The 22,923-nt window shown below is 44.9% G+C and overlaps 1 protein-coding gene across 1 annotated transcript in view; it reads left to right on the top strand.

Annotated features, from left to right (window-relative positions):
- LOC140480293 (uncharacterized) overlaps nt 1-22,923 on the top strand; it is a 129,201-nt gene that overhangs the window by 81,333 nt on the left and 24,945 nt on the right. Inside the window, exons 14-18 of the mRNA XM_072574997.1 lie at nt 4,671-4,706; nt 6,085-6,123; nt 7,508-7,549; nt 10,492-10,527; nt 12,014-12,052. Coding sequence (XP_072431098.1) covers nt 4,671-4,706; nt 6,085-6,123; nt 7,508-7,549; nt 10,492-10,527; nt 12,014-12,052 — 192 coding nt within the window. The remainder of the gene's footprint in view (nt 1-4,670; nt 4,707-6,084; nt 6,124-7,507; nt 7,550-10,491; nt 10,528-12,013; nt 12,053-22,923) is intronic.

Genomic DNA, 22,923 nt, shown 5'->3' on the forward strand with positions numbered 1-22,923 from the left:
GCATGCTGGGAGTCTGCTCTCGGTTTACCTGAAGGCCTGAGGTGCTTGCTGAGGCCAGGAGTCTGGGCTGAGGCCGGGAGTCTGCGCTGAGGCCGGGAGTCATTAATGCCTTCACATGAGGCTCAATGATGGAATGTAAGAAGAGAAAATGAAGAAAAAGACATGAAAAGAGGAAAAGAACGAAAAGAAACAGAAACTGTTGTGGCTGAGAAACCCTACACTATCACCATCTTGGAGTATCGGGGAATGGGGTTAAATGGCCAGTCTGGTTGTGGATTTCCTTCCCTGAAGGGCATTAGTGAACCAGATGGATTTTTCCTGACAATCGGCAACAGTTTCATGGTCATCAGCAGATTCTTAATTTCAGATTATTTTTTTTAATCCACCATCTTTTCACCAGCAAGTTCCAACATCTGCCATAACCAGATGTGAATCCAGGTCCTAGGGACATTTAGCTGAGTTTCTGCATTCATAATCCGGCAATAGTACCGAAACTATCATACATCCATAATGGCCTCTTTGCCAAAAAACAGAAATTGCTGGAAAGGTTCAGCCGGTCTGGCAGCATCTGCGGAGAGAAATCAGAGTTAATGTTTCGGGGCGACTGACCCGTCCTCAGAAATCCTCATACCATTCCAATGCTGTACCCTCATCAATCATTTTTATCACTTCCCAAAAACCTCAAGCTAATTTGTGAGGCAAGACCTCCCCTGTATAAGGTCACACTGACTACTCGTCATCAGTCTATTCTTATGTGATGGGGCCTATCATTGTCACCAAGCCTTCGGCAACCATGTTGTTTGAATTCTTTCCAGCTGTTTATTCTGACATCCAGAATTTCTGAGAATGACGGGAGCTGGACTCTGTGTGGAATGTCTTTACTGAGCCTTGAGCCATGTGGAAGTTGTTTCCTTTTTTACTCTATTGCAGTTATTCAGACTTTTTAACAACTGAAGCTACAAAATCTCTACTAAACCTTCTCCAGACTGTGTAGTCACTCCATTTACCTGAAAGCTTTCCCGCCTATGACGTTTATAGTAAATCTCCCTTTCATCTCCTCAATGACCTTGAATTTTTCCAAAAATATCACCCTAGAATGGGACCCAAGTCTCCAGCTCAGCCTGAGACAGAGTTTTCTAAAATGCAGTGTAACTTCCTTCTTTGTGTACTCTGTTCGTGAAATTAGTGATTCCAGATTTTTTTAACAGTCTTTACAACTTGTGCAGATTTGCTTCCAGGTAAAAACAATGACTGCAGATGCTGGAAACCAGATTCTGGATTAGTGGTGCTGGAAGAGCACAGCAGTTCAGGCAGCATCCGAGCAGCAGTAAAATCGACGTTTCGGGCAAAAGCCCTTCATCAGGAATAAGAAATGCTTCCAGTCACTTTATAATTCCTGGCATCCCGTTAAATTTCTACCTTTAGTTTATGTTGCTTTTCATCTTTTCTCCCGACTGAAATATATGACTTTGTCTGTATTAAATTTCAGAGATGGCTGATGCACCTTGTCCTGCTCCAGGGAGGCGTAGAGGTGAGTCAGTGCAAAAATATCTAGCCTGGTACTTGGATGGGCTCTCTGTGGAAGTTCCTGGGCAGCAGAGGGTCATGTTTACATAAAACAAGTTTTACAAAGATGGTGAAAAATCTCAAGTAGCAAATAGATGGCTGATTTGACGATCTGTCTGATTTTGGTTCCTGAAGGCTGAGCTCCATTGAGAGACCCTGATGTATATTAACAGCTACCTTACCACAGTCCAGTAGTTAACCCGGGACCGTATTGTTCTGTATGGCTCAGTACCACACTTAGCCCAGCATAACCTTCAGCAAATATAATCCTTCAAGAGTTTAGTGTGTCACTAGTGACCGGTCACTCGTACAAAATTCCATTCCAAGTAAAGAAATAGTATGAATAAATCAATTGACATTACACGTCTATTTGGAGAATTGCACGTTACAAGTATACACTTTCTAAGCTACCCGTCACATTTTAATCTTGCAAGTGAAAAGCAACAAAAGGTGCCATAGTCTTACCGAACCAATGGTTTGCTCTCTGAATGAACAGAAAAACAAAAGGTTGATTAACCTGAAGGTCACAGATTTGCCTCAGGCAAAGCGAGTTGTTGAGAAAGAGAGTTCTTTATGGTAACCTCAGGCAGTGCAGGAATTGAACCCATTCTAGAACATAGAACATAGAACAATACAGCACAGAACAGGCCCTTCGGCCCACGATGTTGTGCCGAACTTCTATCCTAGATTAGTTTATACTCTGTATCGTAAACCATCCACCTATTCAATTGAACTAACCAACCCCTATTTGCTTGTATGTGACCGATAGATTAAATAAAGCACAATTTGGATAACTGCCAGGTCTTGCTTTTTAGTAATACAAACAAGGACAGGAGTTATACAGTTCACGGTACAGCACTGGGTAGTATTGTGAACAGAGAGCCTTTAGGGTTTAAGTACATAACTGTTTGAAATTTATTTCACATTTGACAGGGTAGTAAAGAGGTATTTAGCATGCTTGCCTTCAATGCTCAGATCTTTGTGTATAGGAGATAGTACATTGTATTGAGCTTATAGAGACTATTGGTGAGGCCTCTTCTGGAGTACTGTGTAGAGTACTGGTTGTTCTATTAAAGAAAGGATATTTTAAATTGGAGAGGGATCAGATGAGATTTACCCAGATGTTGCTGGAAATGGAAGGTGTGAGTTATAAAGTTAGGCTGGATAGTTGAGGATCTTTTTCACTGGAGCAAATGAGATTGAGGGGTGAACTTATGTATGTTTCCAAAATCATGAAGGGCAAAGATAAGGTGAATAGCAAAGGTCTTTTCTCTCGGGTGTGAGTGTTCAAAACTAGGGGGCATATTTTTAAGGTGAGAGAAGAAAGACTTGAAAAGGACATGGGGCAGCATTTTTACACAGAGACTGGTTTGTTTGTGGAATGAACTGCCAGAAAACATGGTGGTTGTAGGCACAGTTAGAACATTTAAAAGACCTTCAGCTAGGTACATGAATAGGAATGGTTTGGAGGGTTAGGGACCAAATACAGGTGAGTAGGACCAGTTTGATTTGGGAACATGGTCAGCGTGGACTAGTTGCACCGATAGGTCTGTTATTGTGCTGCATGAGTCTCTGACTCTATGACAAGTTAAATGTAGTTACTGTACAGTTATCAGATTCACCTCTTTTTAATAAAAATTAAGAGTTAAAAATGAACGACAAACATTTTGCAACAAATCAATTCAAAAATCTGCATTTCCTTGATAAAGCAATAAATTGCAAGGTTACTGATCACCATGGGTGGTACAGTGGTTAGCACTGCTGTCTCATAGCACCAGGTTCGATTCCGGCTTTGGGCGTCTGTCTGTATGGAGTTTGCATGTTCTCCCCGTGTCTGTGGGCTTCCTCTGTAGGTTAGGTGAATTGGTCATGCAAAATTGCCCATAGTGGTCAGAGTAAATATAGGGGAATTGGTCTGGGTAGGTTCCTCTTCAGAGGGTTGGTGTGGCCTGAAGGGCCTGCTTCCACACTGTTGGGACTCCATGAATTTATTTTTCAGTGAATAATTTTTAGAAAACAATCTGTTTTGCTTTTTAACGTTTTAAAAATGTTTCATTCCTCATTGGGCCTCAGGGCTGGGCCAGCGTTTATTGCCCATCTCTCATTGCCCGAGAGAAGGTGGTGGGGAGCTGCCTTCTTGAACTGCTGTGGTCCCCATGCTGTAGGTCGAAGCACTGTGTCTTTAGGGAGCGGCTTCCAGGGTTTTGACCCAGCGACAGTGAAGGGATGGTGATATATATCCAGGTCAGCATGGTGAGTGGTTGGATGGGAAATTGCAAGAGGTGATGTTTCTCTGTAACTGCTGCCATTGTCCTTCTAGATGGAAGAGCTTGTGTGTTTGTACGGTGTTGTCTGGTGATCTTTGGTGAACTAATGCACATTGATGCATTTCGTCAAACTGTTTGATTCGAAAGGTTTTCTTCCCCTCAGTATTACTTTCAAGCCAGCAAGGCCAATCAAAAAACCTTTCTCACTCATACTCAGTGCCTACACTGTACCCCAATTGATGACCATCAACATTGCACCCAATGGGTATTTTATTTTTATCTGCTCCAGAACCTCACATAAAATATTAAACTAATGCCCACTGCCTCCACAGGAGCTTGTGTTTCAATCCCTAAAGTATTTGCAATCCTTTTGCCTTTCTTCGCTTGTGAAGGTAGAAGACAATGGGCAGAACGAGTGTCCAATGAGCGAGTAAAAGAAATCAAAGAATTTAAACACAGGAGAGGATGGGTGGAGGGTGAGGGGAGAGAGGAGGGTGTGATTATGTCAACTAAGCATTTGACCTGCTGAGCTGGGAGGGGAGGTTTGATCATGATAGGCTAAATGGTCTTCTGCTGTACTGTAACAATTCTGTGCACCTGCAACGACCAATCTCTGATAATCTACATGACCAACAGCATTGGGAATCTGAGCATTTCACTGAACAATATGATGATACTGAGTGAGGGTTTGAGTCCCTGTGACCAAAGGAAGTTAGTGGAGTGGACTGTTGAGGGAGACTAATTGCCCAATTCACTGGAAGTAAATTCTCTCTGTTTCAATGTTCATTGCACTTATGTTAGTTATTTTAAATTGAATTTTATGTTTCACTACAACAGAACGAATACCATCTGATTGGAGCCATCTGGGGGCAGGTAAGTGAATACAAAAATAATCTCTAACTTCACACTGATCCTCAGGCTGTCTGTGTCAGTGCATTAGTCCCAGAGTATCATGTCGGGAGACCACAGGGATAAAGTTGATGTTGTCGGAGAAAGTGAGGATCTCTCCATGCTGGAGATCAGAGTCAAAAACTGCGGTGCTGGAAAAGCACAGCCGATCAGGCAGGATCCGAGGAGCAGGGAAGATGATGTTTTGAGCTCAAAATATTGATTATTCTGCATTTCGGATGCTACCTGACCGGCTGTGCTTTTCCAGCACCACAATATTTGACCAAACTGATGTTCTATGTGACTGATAAGCCTCTCATAACCAGTCAGCATCTAGTTGTAATCTCTGCATCATTTTGTCCACTTCTAACATAGGAATACTGCCATTATTGGCTGACTCAGTACAATCTGCACATTAACTCAGGATATGGACCAGATGTGGTCCCACTGTTCCACGATTCTGAAGGCCTCCTTCCCACACCAACACTGAACCTCCTTCTCTCTCTATTTCTTGTCTCTCTAGTATGTGATACTGGGAATAATCCAGATGTTGTTATTTTTGAGATCCCATGTTTTAATTCCCTTCCTAGTTTCACAAAGTCTAATTGTGGTATTTGCGTTTTGCCCTCTCTGTGTCCTGGATACCAACATGCACCACAGCCACTCTATCACTCTCTTCCGCATCCCAGAAGAAAGAAAGTTGCCACTGACCCATCAGAGAGAGAGAGAGAGAGAGAGAGAAGTGGAGATGTGTCTGACCTGAGAGGCACCATCCCTCAGGTGACATTGAGCCTGAGGTGAGAGGGTCAGCTCAGCTGGTCAAGGAATTGAGCCCATGCTGTCTGCATTGCAAAGCAGCAGGCCATCCACATTCAGTTCCTTGTCTATGAGTGCCATGGTCCGGACTGTATTCCTTCAAGGTATTAGCAGAACCAGCAGGGTCTCCAGTGCAGGGGACAGCACACACTCCAAATTCACTGGTGGATCAACACAGAATCATACATAGAAACAGCAGTGATAATCTGATATTAACCTTGTGGAGAATATTGTTGTGTCTTAGAAAGTACACAGGATGTTCAAACACATTGAGATACAGCTCTTCGTGACGAGGGGAGGACTTTGGAAGGGTAGACCATTTGGCCAACAAACCTACTCAATTAAACGTATAATAAAGGACAGAATGTAAAGACTCAACAACCTGCATAACTTATAGGGGGGGGTTTCGCAATTCCCTAAATCTGTACAACACCAAGGATGGGTAGGTTTCAACTCTCTCTGGGAAATAAATGTTGATCACAGGTTGCGTGTAACTCTAATTGGGATTTAACGTAATGAAATGTAATTCCATTTTCTCTTATTGCAGCTGCACCTCCGCTCAAAAATGTGTGTCCACCTGCAGAACGTAAGTCAAAAGAGAAACCATTATAAATTCCACATCATCCTTGTGCTGTCTGGAGCAGTGCAATTGAGCGAAACTGTCATGATGGGGGAGGGATGAGTTTTTTCACTTGGGCAGGAATGAGATACTTGCATTAGCCAATGAGCAGCTGGGTTTCAAACTCTCTAACACGGCAATAGTAACATTCTCCATTAACTCAGCCGGTTCTGGGCATTCACTGGGAATCCGGCTCAGAATTGCTCCCATTGCTGCAAAATTCTGAAACTGTCCTCCCTGTACCAGGCCTCATGTTACACAGTGATTCTCTTTGTCTTTCCATTTCACCTCACTACACTGCCTGGCAATGGGAGTAATATTCGTGTGTTCCATAGAATCTCCTATAGAGTGGGACATGAGCATTGCTGGATGGTCAGCAGTTAGCGCCCCAATCTTACGCTGCCCTTGAACTGAATGGCTTGCTCAGCAACTTCAGAGGGCAGTTAAGAGTCAACACACTGCTGTGGGTCTGGAGTCACATGTAGAATTAGAATTAGCTGTAGTGTTACATGTACTCACATGAGAACAGTGAAAGGTTTACATGTCGCTAGTTTAGGTACAAATGTAGCGAGGTACTGATTCTTAAGTACAAAACATTCGGAAAAAAATTAGAAAATTAGAGAAATACAAAGTCCAGCATTACAAACCTTTGTACCATTTTAGATACAAACTTACAAAATCCCAGGAATAAGTTTGAAAGTAAAGGAATAATGCATTCAGGATAAATGCCTTTCTTAGCATGTAATAATGAGAGGCCCTTCACTGTCACCAAGTCTTAGGCAGCTACAATGTGGGAATTGTTTCGAGCCGTTTATGCTGAAATTCAGAATTTTTGAGGATGATGGGAGCTGGACACGGTGTGGAATGTCTTTACTGAGTCTTCAACCGTGCAAAATAGTTGTTTCCATCTTTACTCTAACAAAGTTGTTTAAAACCTTTAAGAAAACCACATATGGAATCTCTACCAAACCTTCTCTGTCTTAAGAACATCCCATCCCAGACTGTGTCGTCACTCCACCTCCCTGAATTCTTTCCGACCGATGACATTTATAGTAAATCTCCTCAACAACCTTGAAATCTTCCAAAAGTATCACCCTTGAATGGGGCCCAAGTCTCCAGCTCAGCCTGAGACAGTGTTTCCTAAAATTCAGTGTAAATTCCTTCTTTGTGTACTCTATTCATGAAATCAGTGACTCCAGATTTTTTAAAGTCTTCAACAACATGTACAGAAATACTTCATGTCACTTCTTTTTAATTCCTGGCATCCCATTAAATTTCTACGTTTAGTTAATTTTGCTTTTCATCTTTTCTCCTGACTGAAATAAATGACTTTGTCTGTATTAAATTTCAGAGATGGCCGATGCACCTTGTCCTGCTCCAGGGAGGCGCAGAGGTGAGTCAGTGCAAAAATATCTAGCCTGGTACATGACATGGGCTGTCTGTGGGAGTTCCTGGGCAGTAAAGCGTTATGTTTGCATGAAACATGTTTCACAAAAATCGTGAAAAACCTCGGGTAACAAATAGGCGGCTGATTTTACAATCTGTCTGACTTTAGTTCCTGAAGGCTGAGCTCCATTGAGAGAGCCCAGTGTATATTAAGAACTAACTTAGCACAGTCCAGGAATTAACCTGGAACATGTCATTCTGTATGGCTCAGTATCACACATGGTCCATCACAGCCTTCAGTAAATCTAATCCTTCAAGAGTTTTGGCCGTCACTAGTGACTGGTCAGTTGTTCAAAATTCCATTCTAAGGTGAAGGATAAAATGCCAATAAACTGTCACACACAACACATTTATTTGGAGAATTGCACATTACAAGTATACACTTCATAACCTAACATTTTATTCTAATATCATCTTGGAAGTTAAAAACAGCAAAAGCTGCCATTGTCTTACCGAACCAATGGGATGATCTCTGATTGGAGAGAGAAACTGATGGTTGCTTAACCTGATGGTCACAAAGGTACCTCAGGTGAAGGGAGAAGATGAGAAAGAGAGTTATTCATGGTAGCCTCAGGCAGTGCAGCAATTGAAGTCGTACTGTTGGTGTTACTCTGTATTGCAAACCAGTTATTCATTCAATTGAACTAACCAGCTCCTCTCTGCATGTAAGTGACCATGTGATTAAGTCAAACACAATTTGGATAAATGCCAGGTATTGTGCTTCAGAAATACAAACGAGGGCAGGAGTTATACAATCAATGTTAGAGCTCTAGGTAGTGTTGTAGAACAGAAAGACCTCAGGGTTCAAGGATGCAATTCTTTGAAATTTGCATCCCATGTAGCCAGGATGGTTAAGAGGCATTTAGCACATTTGCCTTCATTGCTCAGACCTTTGAATATACGAGTTGAGACGTCATGTTGAGGTTATATAAGATGTTTTGGAGTACTGTGTGGAGTCTGGTCATCCTGCTACAGGAAAGATATTATTAAATTGGAGAGGGTTCAGAAGAGATTTACCAAATGTTACTGGAAATGAAACGGTCTGAGTTACAAAGATAGGTTGGATAGGCTTGGATTTGTTTCACTGAAGAATGAGGGTAGATCTTACAGAGGCTTACAAAATCATGAGGGGCATAGATGAGGTGAATAGCAAGAGGATGGGAAGTTCAAAGTAAGGGGGTATATATTAAAGGTGAGAGGAGGAAGATTTAAAAAGGACATGGGGTAATTTTTTTACACAGAGAATGGTGCGTTTGTGGAATGAACTGCCAGAGGAAGTGGTTGATGCAAGTACAGTTAGAACGTTTAATAGATATTTGGATAAGTGCATCAAAAGGCAAGGTTTGGAGAGTTAGGGAGCTAATGGGACGTTTGATTTGGGAACATGGTCAGCGTGGACATCTGTTACTGAGCTGCATTATCTATGACAAGTTACACAGTTATCACACAGCCAGCAGATTTACATATTTTCTCTTTAAATAAAAAGAATGAATGAATGACAAACCTTTTGTAACAAATCAATTCAAAAATCCACATTTTCTTGACAAAGCAATACATTGCAAGACACCATCTCAAGGACACTGATCAATTTATTCATAGGTGAATAATTTTAGCAAAACTTTTAAAACAAAGTCTTATTCACTTATAGATATCTTTGGCTGGGCAGACATTTATTGCTGTTCCCTAATTTCCCCTTGAGAAGGTGATGGTGAACTACCATCGTGAACCTCTGCTGTTCACCTGCTGTAGGTAGAACCACAGTGTCCTTAGGGAGGGAATTCCAGGATTTTGACTCAGTGACAGTGAAGGAACGGTGATATATTTCCAAGTCAGGATGGTGAGTGGCTTGGAGGAAGACATTCAGGTGGCCTTTTTCCTTCTGGATGGAAGTGGTTGTCAGTTCGGTAGGTGCAGTCTAGGGATCTGAATTTTTGTTTGTTGTTGCATTTCATTAAACTCTTTATTTTTAAAGTTTTCCTTCTCCTCAGTATTTTTCAAGCCAGCAAGGCCAATCTAAAATCCTTTCTCAATCATAGTTAGAGTCTACCCTCTACCCCACAGTGATATCAACAGCATTGCACCCACTTTATTTTTAGCTGTTGCATCTCTTAAAATGTTTTTAAAAACCCATATCTACTGAAACAAGAACTAATTTTTCAATCTCTAAAGTATTAGCCATCCTTTCATTTCTTTGTTTCCCAAAGTGGAAGACACCCGGCAGAATGAGTGTCCCATGAGCAAATTAAAGAAAATGGGAAGAAATTAAACAAAGTAGAGGATGAGCAGCGGGTGAGGGGAGAGAGGAGGGTGGGATCATGTTGACTGAACATTTGACCTGCTGAGCTGGGAGGGGAGGTATAGTCACAATGGGCTGAATGTTCACCTACCATATTTGAACAATTCTGTGAACCTGCGGCTACCAATCCCTGATAATCCACAGGACCAGCATTATTGATTAGATTCCATACAGTGTGGGAACAGGCCCTTCGGCCCAACCAGTCCACACTGGCCCTCCAAAGAGTAACCCACCCAGAACCATTTCCCTCTGACTAATCCACCAGCACAACGGGCAATTTAGCATGACCTCCACATCTTTGGATTGTGGGAGCAAACTGGAGCGCCATGAGGAAACCCACGCAGACACTGGGAGAATGTGTAAACTCCACACAGACAGTCGCCTGAGGCTGGAATCAAACCTGGGTCCCTAGTGCTGTGAAGCTGCAGTGCTAACTACTGAGCCACTGTGCTGACCCTGTGGGAAGTGATCAACTCACTTGGGAGCAAGTGACCAATTCAATGGGAAGTGAATTCTCTCCCACCGTTTCTATGTTGATAGCACTTCCGTTAGATATCTTAATTTGAATTTAATTTAATGTTTCACTACAACAGAACGAATACCATCAGATTGGAGCCATCTGGGGGCAGGTAAGTGAATACAAAAGTAATCTCTAACTCCACACTGATCCTCAGGCTGTCTGTATCAGCGCATTAGTCCCAGAGTATCATGTCGGGAGACCACAGTGATAAAGTTGATGTTGTTGGAGAAAGTGAGGACTGCAGATGCTGGAGATCAAGTCAAAAAGTGTGGTGCTGGAAAAGCACAGCTAGTCAGGCAGCATCCAAGGAGCAGGAAAGTCAATGTTTCGAGCTTGAAATGTTGACTGTCCTGCGTTTCGGATGCTGCCTGGCCAGCTGTGCTTTTCCAGCACCACATTTGTTTGACTAAAATTGATGATGTGTGTGACTGATAAGCCTCTAATAACCAGTCAGCATCTAATTTTAATCTCTGCATCATTTTGTCCGAACCTAACACAGGAGTACTGACGTTATTGACTAAGTCAGTACAATCTGCATATTAACTCAGGATCGGCCCAGATGTGGTCTCACAAATCTAAGTTTCTGAAGTCTTCCCTCTCACACCTTGCCTCAAACACGACACTGATCCTCCTCATTTTTCTAATTTTTGGCTCTCTAGTGTGTGGCACTACAATTAATGCGATGTTATTGTGTTTGAGATCCCATGTTTTAACTCCCTAGCAGGATTTATGTATTGCCCTCTCTGTGTCCTGGATACCAACATGCACCACAATCACTCTATCATCCTCTTCTCCATCCCAGAAGAATGAAAGTTGCCACTGTTCCATCAGCGAGAGAGAGAGAAGTGAAAATAGGTCTGACCTGAGGGTCACCATGCCACAGGTGACATTGAGCCTGAGGTGAGAGGGTCAGCTCAGCTGGTCAAGGAATTAAGCCAATGCTGTTGGCATCAGTCTGCATTGCAAAGCAGCAGGCCATCCACGTGAGCCCACTGACCCATGACCTCCTGAACCATGCAGGTCCCATGCTGGTGGTTACAGAAATGCCCGTGGCTATCTAACAATGGTTCTACATTCTGTAAAACATCCCTGTTCAGTTCCTTGACTATGAGTGCCATGTTCTGGACTGCATTCCTTCAAAGTACTAGCAGAACCAGCAGGGTCTCCAATGTTGGGAGCAGCACACACTCCAAATTCACTGGTGGATCAATCCAGAATGATACTGGAAGCAGCAGTGATAATCTGATATTAACCTTGTGGACATTATTGTTGCATCTTAGAAAGTACACAGGATGTTCAAAGACATTGAGATACAGCTCTTCATGATGAGGGGAGGACTTTGGAAGGGTAGACCATTTGCCAAAGCAAACGTACTCAATTAAACATTTACTGAAGTACAGAATGTAAGCACTTAATAACCTGCATAACTTATAGGGGGGGGGGGGGGGGGGGGTTCACAATTTCCTAAATCTGTACAACACCAAGGATGGGTAGTTTCCAACTCTCTCTGGGAAATAAATGCTCATCCTTGATTGTTTGTTATTCTAATTGCAAATTAATTTAATGAAATGTAATTCCATTCTGTCTTATTGCAGCTGCACCTCCGCTCAAAAACATATGTCCGCCTTCAGATGGTAAGTCAAAAGAGAAACTATTTTAAATTCCACATGATCTTTGCGCTGTCTGGAGCGTTGCATTAGAGCGAGAGTTTCATGATGGGGGAGGGATGAGTGTTTTTGGCTTTGGCAGGAATGAGATACTTGCATTAGCCGATGAGCAGCTGGGTTTCAAACTCTCTAACACGGCAATAGTAATGTCCTCCACTAACTCAGCAGGTTCTGGGCATTCACTGGGAATCTGGCTCAATAGGAGGTCCCATTGAATTGCTCCCATTGCTGCAAGATTCTGAAACCCTCCTTCCTGTAATAGGCCTCAATCACACAGTGTCTCTCCCTGTCTTTCCATTTCACCTCGCTACACTGCCTGGCAATGGGAATAATCGAGTCTTGGGTTGTACAGCATGGAAACAGATCTTTAGGTCCAACTCATCCATGCTGACCAGATACCTAAATTAATCTACTCCCATTTGCCACCATTTGGCCCATATCCCGTTAAACACTTTCTGATGCCTTTTGAATGTTATAATTGCACCAGCCTCGAGTATTTGCTCTTCCAGCTCATTCCATACACGCACCATCCTCGATGTGAATAAGTTGCCCCTTAGGTCCCTTTTAAATCTTTCTCCTCGCACCCTCAAACTATGCCCTCTAGTTCTGGATGCCCCTCCCCTGGAAAAAAGGCCTGGACTATTCATCATATCCATGCCCCTCATGATTTTACAAACTTGTGTAAGGTCACCCCTCAGCCTCAAACATTCCAGGGAAAACGGGCCAAGCCTATTCAGCCTCTCTCTGTAAGTTCAACTCTCCAACCCTGGCAAAATCCTTGTAAATCTTTTAGAGTCACAGAGATGTACAGCATGGAAACTGACTCTTCAGTCCAACCTGTCCATCCCGACCAGATATTCCAACCCAATCTAGTCCCACCTGCCAGCACCCGGCCCATATCCCTCCAAACCCTTCCTATTCATATACCCATCCAAATGCCTCTTAAATGTTGCAATTGTACCAGCCTCTGGCAGCTCATTCCATACACGTCCCACCCTCTGTGCCCCTTAGGTCTCTTTTATATCTTTCCCCTCTCACCCTAAACCTATGCCCTCTAGTTCTGTACTCCCCGACCCCAGGGGAAAGACTTTGCCTATTTACCATAATTTTGTAAACCTCTATAAGGTCACCCCTCAGCCTCTGACGCTCCAGGGAAAACAGCCCCAGCCTGTTCAGCCTCTCCCTATAGCTCAAATCCTCCAACCCTGGCAACATTCTTGTAAATCTTTTCTGAACCCTTTCAAGTTTCACAACTTCTTTCCGATTGGAAGGAGACCAGAATTGCTCACAATATTCCAACAGTGGCCTAACCAATGTCCTGTACAGCCACAACATGACCTCCCAACTCCTGTACTCAATACTCTGAAAGCATACCAAACGCTGCCTTCACTATCCTATCTACCTGCAACTCCACTTTCAAGGAGCTATGAACCTGCACTCCTGGGTCTCTTTGTTCAGCAACACTCCCTAGGACCTTACCATAAGTCTAACAACATCTTCCCTACAGCAGGGAGATCAGAATTGAATACAGTATTTGAAAAGAGTACTAACCTATCCCCTGTATAGCCTCAACATGATCTCCCAACTCCAATGCTCAATGCATTGTCCAATAAAAGCAAGCATACCAAAAGCCTTTTTCACTATCCTGTCTACCTGTGACTCTACTTTCAAGGAACTTGTTCACTCCAAGGCCTCTGTGTTCAACAACACTCCCCAGGACCTTACCACTAAGTGTATAAGTCCTACCCTGATTTGCCCTATCAAAATACAGCACCTCACATTTATCTAGACTCAACTCCATCTACCACTCCTCGACCCACCTGATCAAGATCCCATTGTCCTCTGAGGTAACCGTTTTTGCTCCCCACCTCACCACGAATTTTGGCGCCATCTGCAAACTTATGAACCATACCTGGTGTATTCACATCCAAATTATTTATATAACTGACTAAAAGCAGTGGTCCAGCCCCTATCCTTGCAGTACACTGCTGGTCATGGGCCTTCAATCTGAAAAGCAACTCTCCACCACCACCCTCTATCTCTTACCTTCGATCCAATTTTGTATCCAAATGGCTAGCTGTCCCTGTTATTCTCTGTGATCTAACCTTATTAATCAGTTTATCATGAGGAAAATTGTTGAACATCTTGCTGAAGTCCATATAGACAATGTCTATCACTCTACCTTGATCAATCCTCTCTGTTGCTTGTTCAAAAAACTCAATCAAGTTGGTGAGACAGGATTTCCCACACTGGATTAGTGGTGCTGGAAGAGCACAGCAGTTCAGGCAGCATCCAACGAGCAGCGAAATCGACGTTTCGGGTAAAAGCCCTTCATCAGGATTTCCCACACACAAAGTCATGTGGGCGGCACGGTGGCACAGTGGTTAGCACTGCTGCCTCGCAGCGCCGGAGACCCGGGTTCAATTCCCGCCTCAGGCGACTGACTGTGTGGAGTTTGCACGTTCTCCCCGTGTCTGCGTGGGTTTCCTCCGGGTGCTCCGGTTTCCTCCCACAGTCCAAAGATGTGCAGGTCAGGTGAATTGGCCATGCTAAATTGCCCGTAGTGTTAGGTAAGGGGTAGATGTAGATGTAGGGGTATGGGTGGGTTACGCTTCGGCGGGGCGGTGTGGACTTGTTGGGCCGAAGGGCCTGTTTCCACATTGTAAGTAATCTAATCTAATCTAATCTAATCAAAGTCATGTTGATTATCTGTATTCAGTGTCTGCAAATCCTTTCCAAACATATGTAAATCCTGTCCGTCAAACTCCCCTGTAATAACTTGCCCAGCAATGATGTCAGGGTATATTTCCCTCGCTTTTCCTGATCACATTTCTTAAGTAAGAGTACCATGTTTGCCAACATCCAGTCTTCCACACCTCACCCGTGGCTATCAATGCAAGTATCTCAGCAAAGGGCCCAGAAATCACTTCTCTAGCTTCCCTCAAAGGTCGAGAGTATACCTGATCTGGTCCCAGGGATTTATTCACCTTTATGCATTTTAAGACATACAGCACCTCCTCCGCTGTGATGTGGACTCTTTTCAAGGTAAAGCTATTTATTTCCCCAAGTCGTCTACCTTCCATATCCTTCCCTACGGTAAACACTGGTGCAAAATATTCATTTAGTATGTCCTCCGTCTCTTGCAGCTCCCTACATAGACTGCCTTGCTAATCACTCAGCACTGCCTTCTTGACCTGTCCTACCTGTCCATCTTCCTTCCCACAGATCCACTCAGACTCCACTTCCTCCCACCCTACCTCCTGTAAAACGCCATCCCTTATTCCCAATTCTTCCACCTCCGCTGTATCTGTTCCCAGGATGACCCATTCCACCTTAGAAAATCCCAAAAGGTCTCCTTCTTCTAAGATCGCAATTTCCCTTCCCATGTGGTTGACAATACTCTCCAGCAGGGTAAAAACAATGTCTGCAGATGCTGGAAACCAGATTCTGGATTAGTGGTGCTGGAAGAGCACAGCAGTTCAGGCAGCATCCGAGGAGCAGTAAAATCGACGTTTCGGGCAAAAGCCCTTCATCAGGAATAAAGGCAGAGAGCCTGAAGGGTGGAGAGATAAGCTAGAGGAGGGTGGGGGTGGGGAGAAAGTAACATAGAGTACAATAGGAGAGTGGGAGAGGGGATGAAGGTGATAGGTTGGGGGTGGGAGGAGGGTAGGAGGGTGGAGTGGACAGGTGGAAAAGAAGATAGGCAGGTAGGACAAGTCATGGGGACAGTGCTGAGCTGGAAGTTTGGAACTAGGGTGAGGTGGGAGAAGGGGAAATGAGGAAACTGTTGAAGTCCACATTGATGAGGCGTTCTTCCTCCAGGCATCTGGTGGTGAGGGAGCGGCAGTGAAGGAGGCCCAGGACCTCCGTGTGCTTGGCAGAGTGGGAGGGGGAGTTGAAATGTTGGGCCACAGGGCGGTGTGGTTGATTGGTGCGGGTGTCCCGGAGATGTTCCCTAAAGCGCTCTGCTGGGAGGCGTCCAGTCTCCCAATGTAGAGGAGATCGCATCGGGAGCAACGGATACAATAAATGATACTGGTGGATGTGCAGGTAAAACTTTGATAGATGTGGAAGGCTTCTTTAGGGCCTTGGATGGAGGTGAAGGAGGAGGTGTGGGCGCAGGTTTTGCAATTCCTGTGGTGGCAGGGGAAGGTGCCAGGATGGGATGGTGGGTTTTAGGGGGGCATGGACTTGACCAGGTAGTCACAGAGGGAACGGTCTTTGCGGAAGGTGGAAAGGGGTGGGGAGGGAAATATATCCCTGGTGGTGGGGTCTTCTTGGAGGTGGCGGAAATGTTGGTGGATGATTTGGTTTATGCGAAGGTTGGTAGGGTGGAAGGTGAGCACCAGGGGGGTTGTGTCCTTGTTATGTTTGGAGGGGTGGGGTCTGAGGGCGGAGGTGTGGGATGTGGATGTGATGCATTGGAGGGCATCTTTAACCCCGCGGGAAGGGAAATTGCAGTCTCTAAAGAAGGAGGCCATCTGGTGTGTTCTGTGGTGGAACTGTGGAGGCCTTCTTCAAAGACCGCAATTTCCCCCCAGACGTGGTTGACGATGCTCTCCACCGCATCTCCTCCACTTCCCGCTCCTCCGCCCATGAATCCCGCCCCTCCAATCGCCACCAGGACAGAACCCCACTAGTCCTCACCTACCACCCCACCAACTTCCAGATACATCGGATCATCCTTTGTCATTTCCGCCACCTCCAAACGGACCCCACCACCAAGGATATATTTCTCTCCCCACCCCTATCAGTGTTCCGGAAAGACCACTCCCTCCGCGACTCCCTTGTCGGATCCACACCCCCCACCAACCCAACCTCCACTCCCGGCACCTTCCCCTGCAACCGCAAAAAATGCAAAACTTGTGCCCACACCTCCCCCCTCACTTCCCTCCAAGGCCCCAAGGGATCCTTCAATATCCATCAGAAATTCACCTGCCCCTCCACACACATCATTTACTGCATCCGCTGCACCCGATGTGGCCTCCTATACATTGGGGAGACAGGCCGCCTACTTGGGGAACGTTTCAGAGAACACCTCTAGGACACCCGCACCAACCAATCCAACCACCCCATGGCTGAGCACTTTAACTCCCCCTCCCACTCCGCCAAGGACATGCAGGTCCTTGGCCTCCTCCATCGCCAGACCTGGAGGAAGAGCGACTCATCTTCCACCTAGGAACCCTCCAACCATAAGGGATGAATGCAGATTTCTCCAGCTTCCTCATTTCCCCATCCCCCCACCTTTCACAGTCCCAACCCTCAGACTCAGCACCGCCCTCTTGACCTGCAATCTTCTTCCCAACCTTTCCGCCCCCACCCCCTCTCACCCTCACCTTAACCTCCTTCCACCTATTGCATTCCAAATGCCCCTCCCCCAAATCCCTCCTCCCTTAGCCTGCTTGGCACACCCTCCTCATTCCTGAAGAAGGGCTTATGCCCGAAACATCAATTCTCCTTCTCCTTTGATGCTGCCTGATGTGCTGCGCTTTTCCAGCAACACATTTTTAAGCTCTGATCCCCAGCATCTGCAGTCCTCACTTTCTCCTAGCTGTGGGAGTCGGTGGGTTTGTATGCTGTGGGAGTTGGTGGGAACTGCAAAACCTGCGCCCACACCTCCTCCCTCACCTCCATCCAAGGCCCTAAAGAAGCCTTCCACATCCATCAAAGTTTTACTTGCACATCCACCAATATCATTTATTGTATCCGTTGCTCCCGATGCAGTCTCCTCTACATTGGGGAGACTGGACGCCTCCTAGCAGACCGCTTTAGGGAACATCTCCGGGACACCCACACCAATCGACCAGATCGCCCTGTGGCCCAACATTTCAACTACCCCTCCCACTCTGCCGAGGACATGGAGGGCCTGGGCCTCCTTCACCGCCGCTCCCTCATCTTCCACCTCGGAACACTTCAACCCCAGGGCATCAATGTGGACTTCAACAGTTTCCTCATTTCCCCTTCCCCCACCTCACCCTAGTTCTAAACTTCCAGCTCAGCACTGTCCCCATGACTTGTCCTACCTGCCTATCTTCTTTTCCAACTATCCACTTCACCCTTCCCCCAGCACCTGACCTATCACCTTCATCCCCTCTCCCACTCTCCTATTCTACTCGATGCTACTTTCTCCCCACCCCCACCCTCCTCTAGCTGATCTCTCCATGCTTCATGCTCACTGCCTTTATTCCTGATGAAGGGCTTTTGCCCGAAACGTCGATTTTACTGCTCCTTGGATGCTGCCTGAACTGCTGTGCTCTTCCAGCACCACTAATCCAGAGTACTCTCCAGCACATCTCCTCCACCTCCCGCACCAGCGCCCTTGAACCCCACCCCTCCCAACAATCTTTGATGATGTTAGCAGTAATGACAAATGTAAATGGACTATATAGATGGGAGGTTGGCTTCTGTGGTGGCCTGGGCTGTGCATACAACCTTCTGTAATTTCTTATGGTCCTGCAAAGAGAGCGGGTGACCTATCATTTGCCAAAGCTTTCTCATGTCTTCTTTATGCCCCTCTGATTTTCCTCTGAAGTATACTTAGAACATAGAACATTACAGCGGAGTATACGGCTTTCAGCCCTCGATGTTATGCCAACCTGTGAAACCAATCTAAAGCCCACCTAATCCACACTATTCCATTATCATCCAGATGTTTATCCAATGACCATTTTTAAATGCCCTTAATGTCGGCAAGTCCACTATAGTTGCAGGCAGGGCATTCTACAACAGATGTCAGAGGTAAAGAACCTACCTCTGACATCTGTCCTATATCTATCAGCCCTCAATTTAAAGCTATGTCCCCCGTGCTAGCCATTAATTCTACTGCCTTTGTACTCTTATAGGGATTCACTGTTTCCCTGCTGTCTATACCCGGCATATGTTACCTTCTTTCTCTTGACCAAAACCTCAATTTCTCTAGTCATCCAGCGTTCCCTACACCTACCAGCCTTGCCCTTCACCCTAATAGGAACAATTTGTCTCTGGACTCTCATTAGCTAATTTTTGAAGACTTCCCATTTTCCAGCCATCCCTTTACAAACAAATATCCATCCCCAATCAACTTTTGAAAATTCTTGCCTAAAAGCATCTAAATTGGCCTTCTTCCAATTTAGAATTTTAACTTTTAGACCAGGTCTATTCTTTTCCATAACTATTTTAAAACTATTATGATCACTAGCTTCAAAGTGTTCCCCCACTGACTCCTCAGTGACTTCTCCTGGCTTATTTCCCAAGAGTTGGTCAAGTTTTGCTCCTTCTCTAGTAGGTACATCCACATACTGAATAAGAAACGTTTCTTGTATACACTGAACAAATTCTTCTTCATCTGATCCCTTAACACTATGGCATTCCCAGTCGATGCTTGGAAAGTTAAAATCCCCTACCATAACCATCCTATTATTCTTATAGATAAGTGAGGTCTCCTTACAAATTTGCTTCTCAATTTCCATCTGACTTTTGTGGGGTCTACAGTACAATCCCAGTAAGGTGATCATCCATTCTTATTTCTCAGTTTTACCCAAATAACTTCACTGAATGCACTTCCTAGAATATCCTCCCTAAGTACAACCACAATGGTATCCCTAAACAAAAACACTACTCTTCCTTCTCTCTTCCCCGCTCCCCCAATCCTTCCTGTAACATCTATACCCAAGAACATTAAACTGCCAGTCCTGTCCACCCCTCAGCCATGTTCCCTAATAGCTATGATATCCCAGTCCCATGTTCCCAACCCTGAGTTCATCTGTCTAACCTGTCATGGTAAGAGGAGGATTCTGGGTAATCCAAGATGGTGGACGGGAGAAAATTGTGGCTATAAGAGCTGCTCTTTTTTGAGTTTTTTTTTGGCGTTGGAGCCAATTTCATCGTAATTCTTGAAGCAGTAGTTACTGTTTTATATGCTACTGCATTTGGAACTTTGGAAAAAAGATCAAAACAGGGTACATTAAAACAAGAGAGGGAGAACAGATACTATGTGGGAGGTGAATAAACAGGAACAGTGAATCTGCACAGCTGACTGATGAGGCAGTGAACTTTCACAGCTGACTGCCTGCGCTGCTTAGTTTCAAGTATCTCTGGACATCGAATTCAATGGAAGAAAAATAAACAAACAACAAAATTCACTGCTGAACTTGGAGCAAATCCAAATTGGGAGCTCCTCACAGCAGGGGAACTGCTAAGTGTACTTTGTTAAGTCTAACCACACTCTGTTTTTTGTAAATCTACAATAATGAGTACGGTGAATTTCTTTTTGTTAATATGCTTTATTGAGATCTGTCTCTAGATTAAGCTTCATTTTAAATCTAAAACATAGGTATCAAGTTAACCTGGAGCAGAGTTTTTAGATGTCTTGGATTAGGGAGATTTTCAATGTTACCGATGATTATGTCTGCAGAAAGTGTGTTTGGTTCCAAATCCTATTGGATCACATGGATAAGTTGAGGCAGCAGTTAAAGGCAATGAGGATTTTACAGGAGCTAGGGTGTGTGATGGATGATGGTTTCAAGAAGGTACAAAAACTGCAGATACAGTCACGTATGGATTACTTCCAGGAAAGGTAGGGGGGGAGGCAGGTAGCAGGAGTCTCCTGTGGCTATCCCCATTTCAAACAAGCATGCTGTTTTGGAAAATTAGGGGGTGATAGACTGACTGTCAGGGGAATGTAGCACTGACAGCCAGGTTTCTGGTTGAGTCTGGCTCTACTGTAACAAGGGGTACACCAGGCTCCAAGCAATCGATTGTGATTGGGGACTCTCTAGTCAGAGGCACAGACAGATGTTTCTGCTGCCGGCAATGAGATTTCAAATCTTTTCTGCACTGTTTCAAGTTTAACAACATCTTTCCTGTATCAGGGAGACCAGACTAAACCCAGTACTCCAAAAGTGGCCTAACAGCTGCAACATGACCTCCCAATTCCTATATTCAATGCACTGACCAAAGGCAAACATATCAAACGCCTTCTTCACGACCCTGTCAACAAGCAGCTCCACTTTCAGGGAACTGTGAACCTGCACTCCAAGGTCTCTTTGTTTGGCACTTCTCTCCAGGACCTTACCATTAAGGGTATAGTCCTGCCCTGACTTTTCTTTACAAAATGCAACACCTCATATTTGTCTAAATTAAACCTCATCTGTCACCCCTCAGCTAACTGAAAGACATCTTATGAGGTGGGACATTGGTGTTGGTGACTGGCCAGTAATTATTGCCCCTTCCCTAGCTGTCCTTGAACTGAGTGACTTGCTCAGCAACTTCAGAGGGCAGTTAGGGGTCAACACACTGCTGTGGGTCTGGAGTCACATGTAGAATTAGAATTAGCTGTAGTGTTACATGTGCTCACGTGAAAAGTTTACAAGTTGCCACAAACGATGCCATCTTATGGACAAATTACCAAGGCCCCAATTCCTGAGTGCAAATTCTTAGGGAAAAAAAAGAAAAATAAAAAAAAGTCCTGCATTACAGACTTTTGCACCATCTTAGGTATCGTGGATTCTGCTTTCACACGTGTTTCTTCAACATGAATTGGCTTTAACACGATTGAAGAATTTAGACCAATATTTGTAGAACGCAAACTTTCCTGATCTGTATTGGCAATAGCATGATTCTGGTCCCATTGGTTTAAATGGTGCTGCTATTATGCGATTTTCTTATTATACGGGATCGCACAGGAAATGAACTATCATGTTATATCAGAACAGACTGTACAATATCATTGGAATAAATTAGAAAATTAAAGAAATAAAAAGTTCAGAATCAAAGTCCTTCCAACCCAGACCATGCCGGTTCTCCCCTCCAATCTACGCAGGATTTCACCTCAAGGTTGTCAAAACCAGGAGCGCCGGGAGTCTGTTCTGCATTCACCTCAATTTCAGGGGCCCCCACTCTGAGGCTAGGAGTCTGCTCTGGATTTACCTCAGATTCAGGGGCCCACTGTGTGGCTAGGAGTCTGCTCTGGATTCGCCACGGATTCAAGGGCCCAGTCTGAGGCTAGGAGTCTGCTCTGGAATCACCTCAGTTTTAGGGGCCCACTCTGTGGCTAGGAGTCTGCTTTGGATTCACCTCGGATTCAGGGGCCCAGTCTGAGGATGAGAGTCTGCTGTGGATTCACCTCGAGTTCACGGGTCCGCTCTGAGGCTGAGAGTCTACTGTGGATTCACCTCGAGTTAAGGGGTTTGCTCTGAGGCTGGGAGTCCTCTCTGGATTCACCTCGAATCCTCTCTGAAGCCAGCAGTCTGCGTTTTGGCCAGGAAGGTTGGGCATTGGAAGGGACTGAGGAGTTCTGAGGAAGGGTCACTCGACTCGAAAGATTAACTCTGATTTCTCTCCACAAACACTGTTAGACCTGCTGAGCTTTTTCAACAATTTCTGTTTTTTGGCACACAGTCCTCGCCACACTTACTGATGATGTCTGTGAAGGTAGTGGCATACTCATTTGGGTTGACTACTGAGTTTTTAGATTAGATTAGATTAGATTACTTACAGTGTGGAAACAGGCCCTTCGGCCCAACAAGTCCACACCGCCCCGCCGAAGCGTAACCCACCCATACCCCTACATCTACATTTACCCCTTACCTAACACTATGGGCAATTTAGCATGGCCAATTCACCTGACCTGCACATCTTTGGACTGTGGGAGGAAACCGGAGCACCCAGAGGAAACCCACGCAGACACTGGGAGAACGTGCAAACTCCACACAGTCAGTCGCCTGAGGCGGGAATTGAACCCGGGTCTCATGCGCTGTGAGGCAGCAGTGCTAACCACTGTACCACCGTGCCGCCCAGTTCTTGAATATGGACCTGTCCACTGAATCCCCCAAGCAGTAATGTAATGGCTCATCCATGAT

The sequence above is a fragment of the Chiloscyllium punctatum genome, chromosome 8 (genome assembly GCF_047496795.1).
Source record: "Chiloscyllium punctatum isolate Juve2018m chromosome 8, sChiPun1.3, whole genome shotgun sequence".
NCBI lineage: Eukaryota > Metazoa > Chordata > Chondrichthyes > Orectolobiformes > Hemiscylliidae > Chiloscyllium > Chiloscyllium punctatum.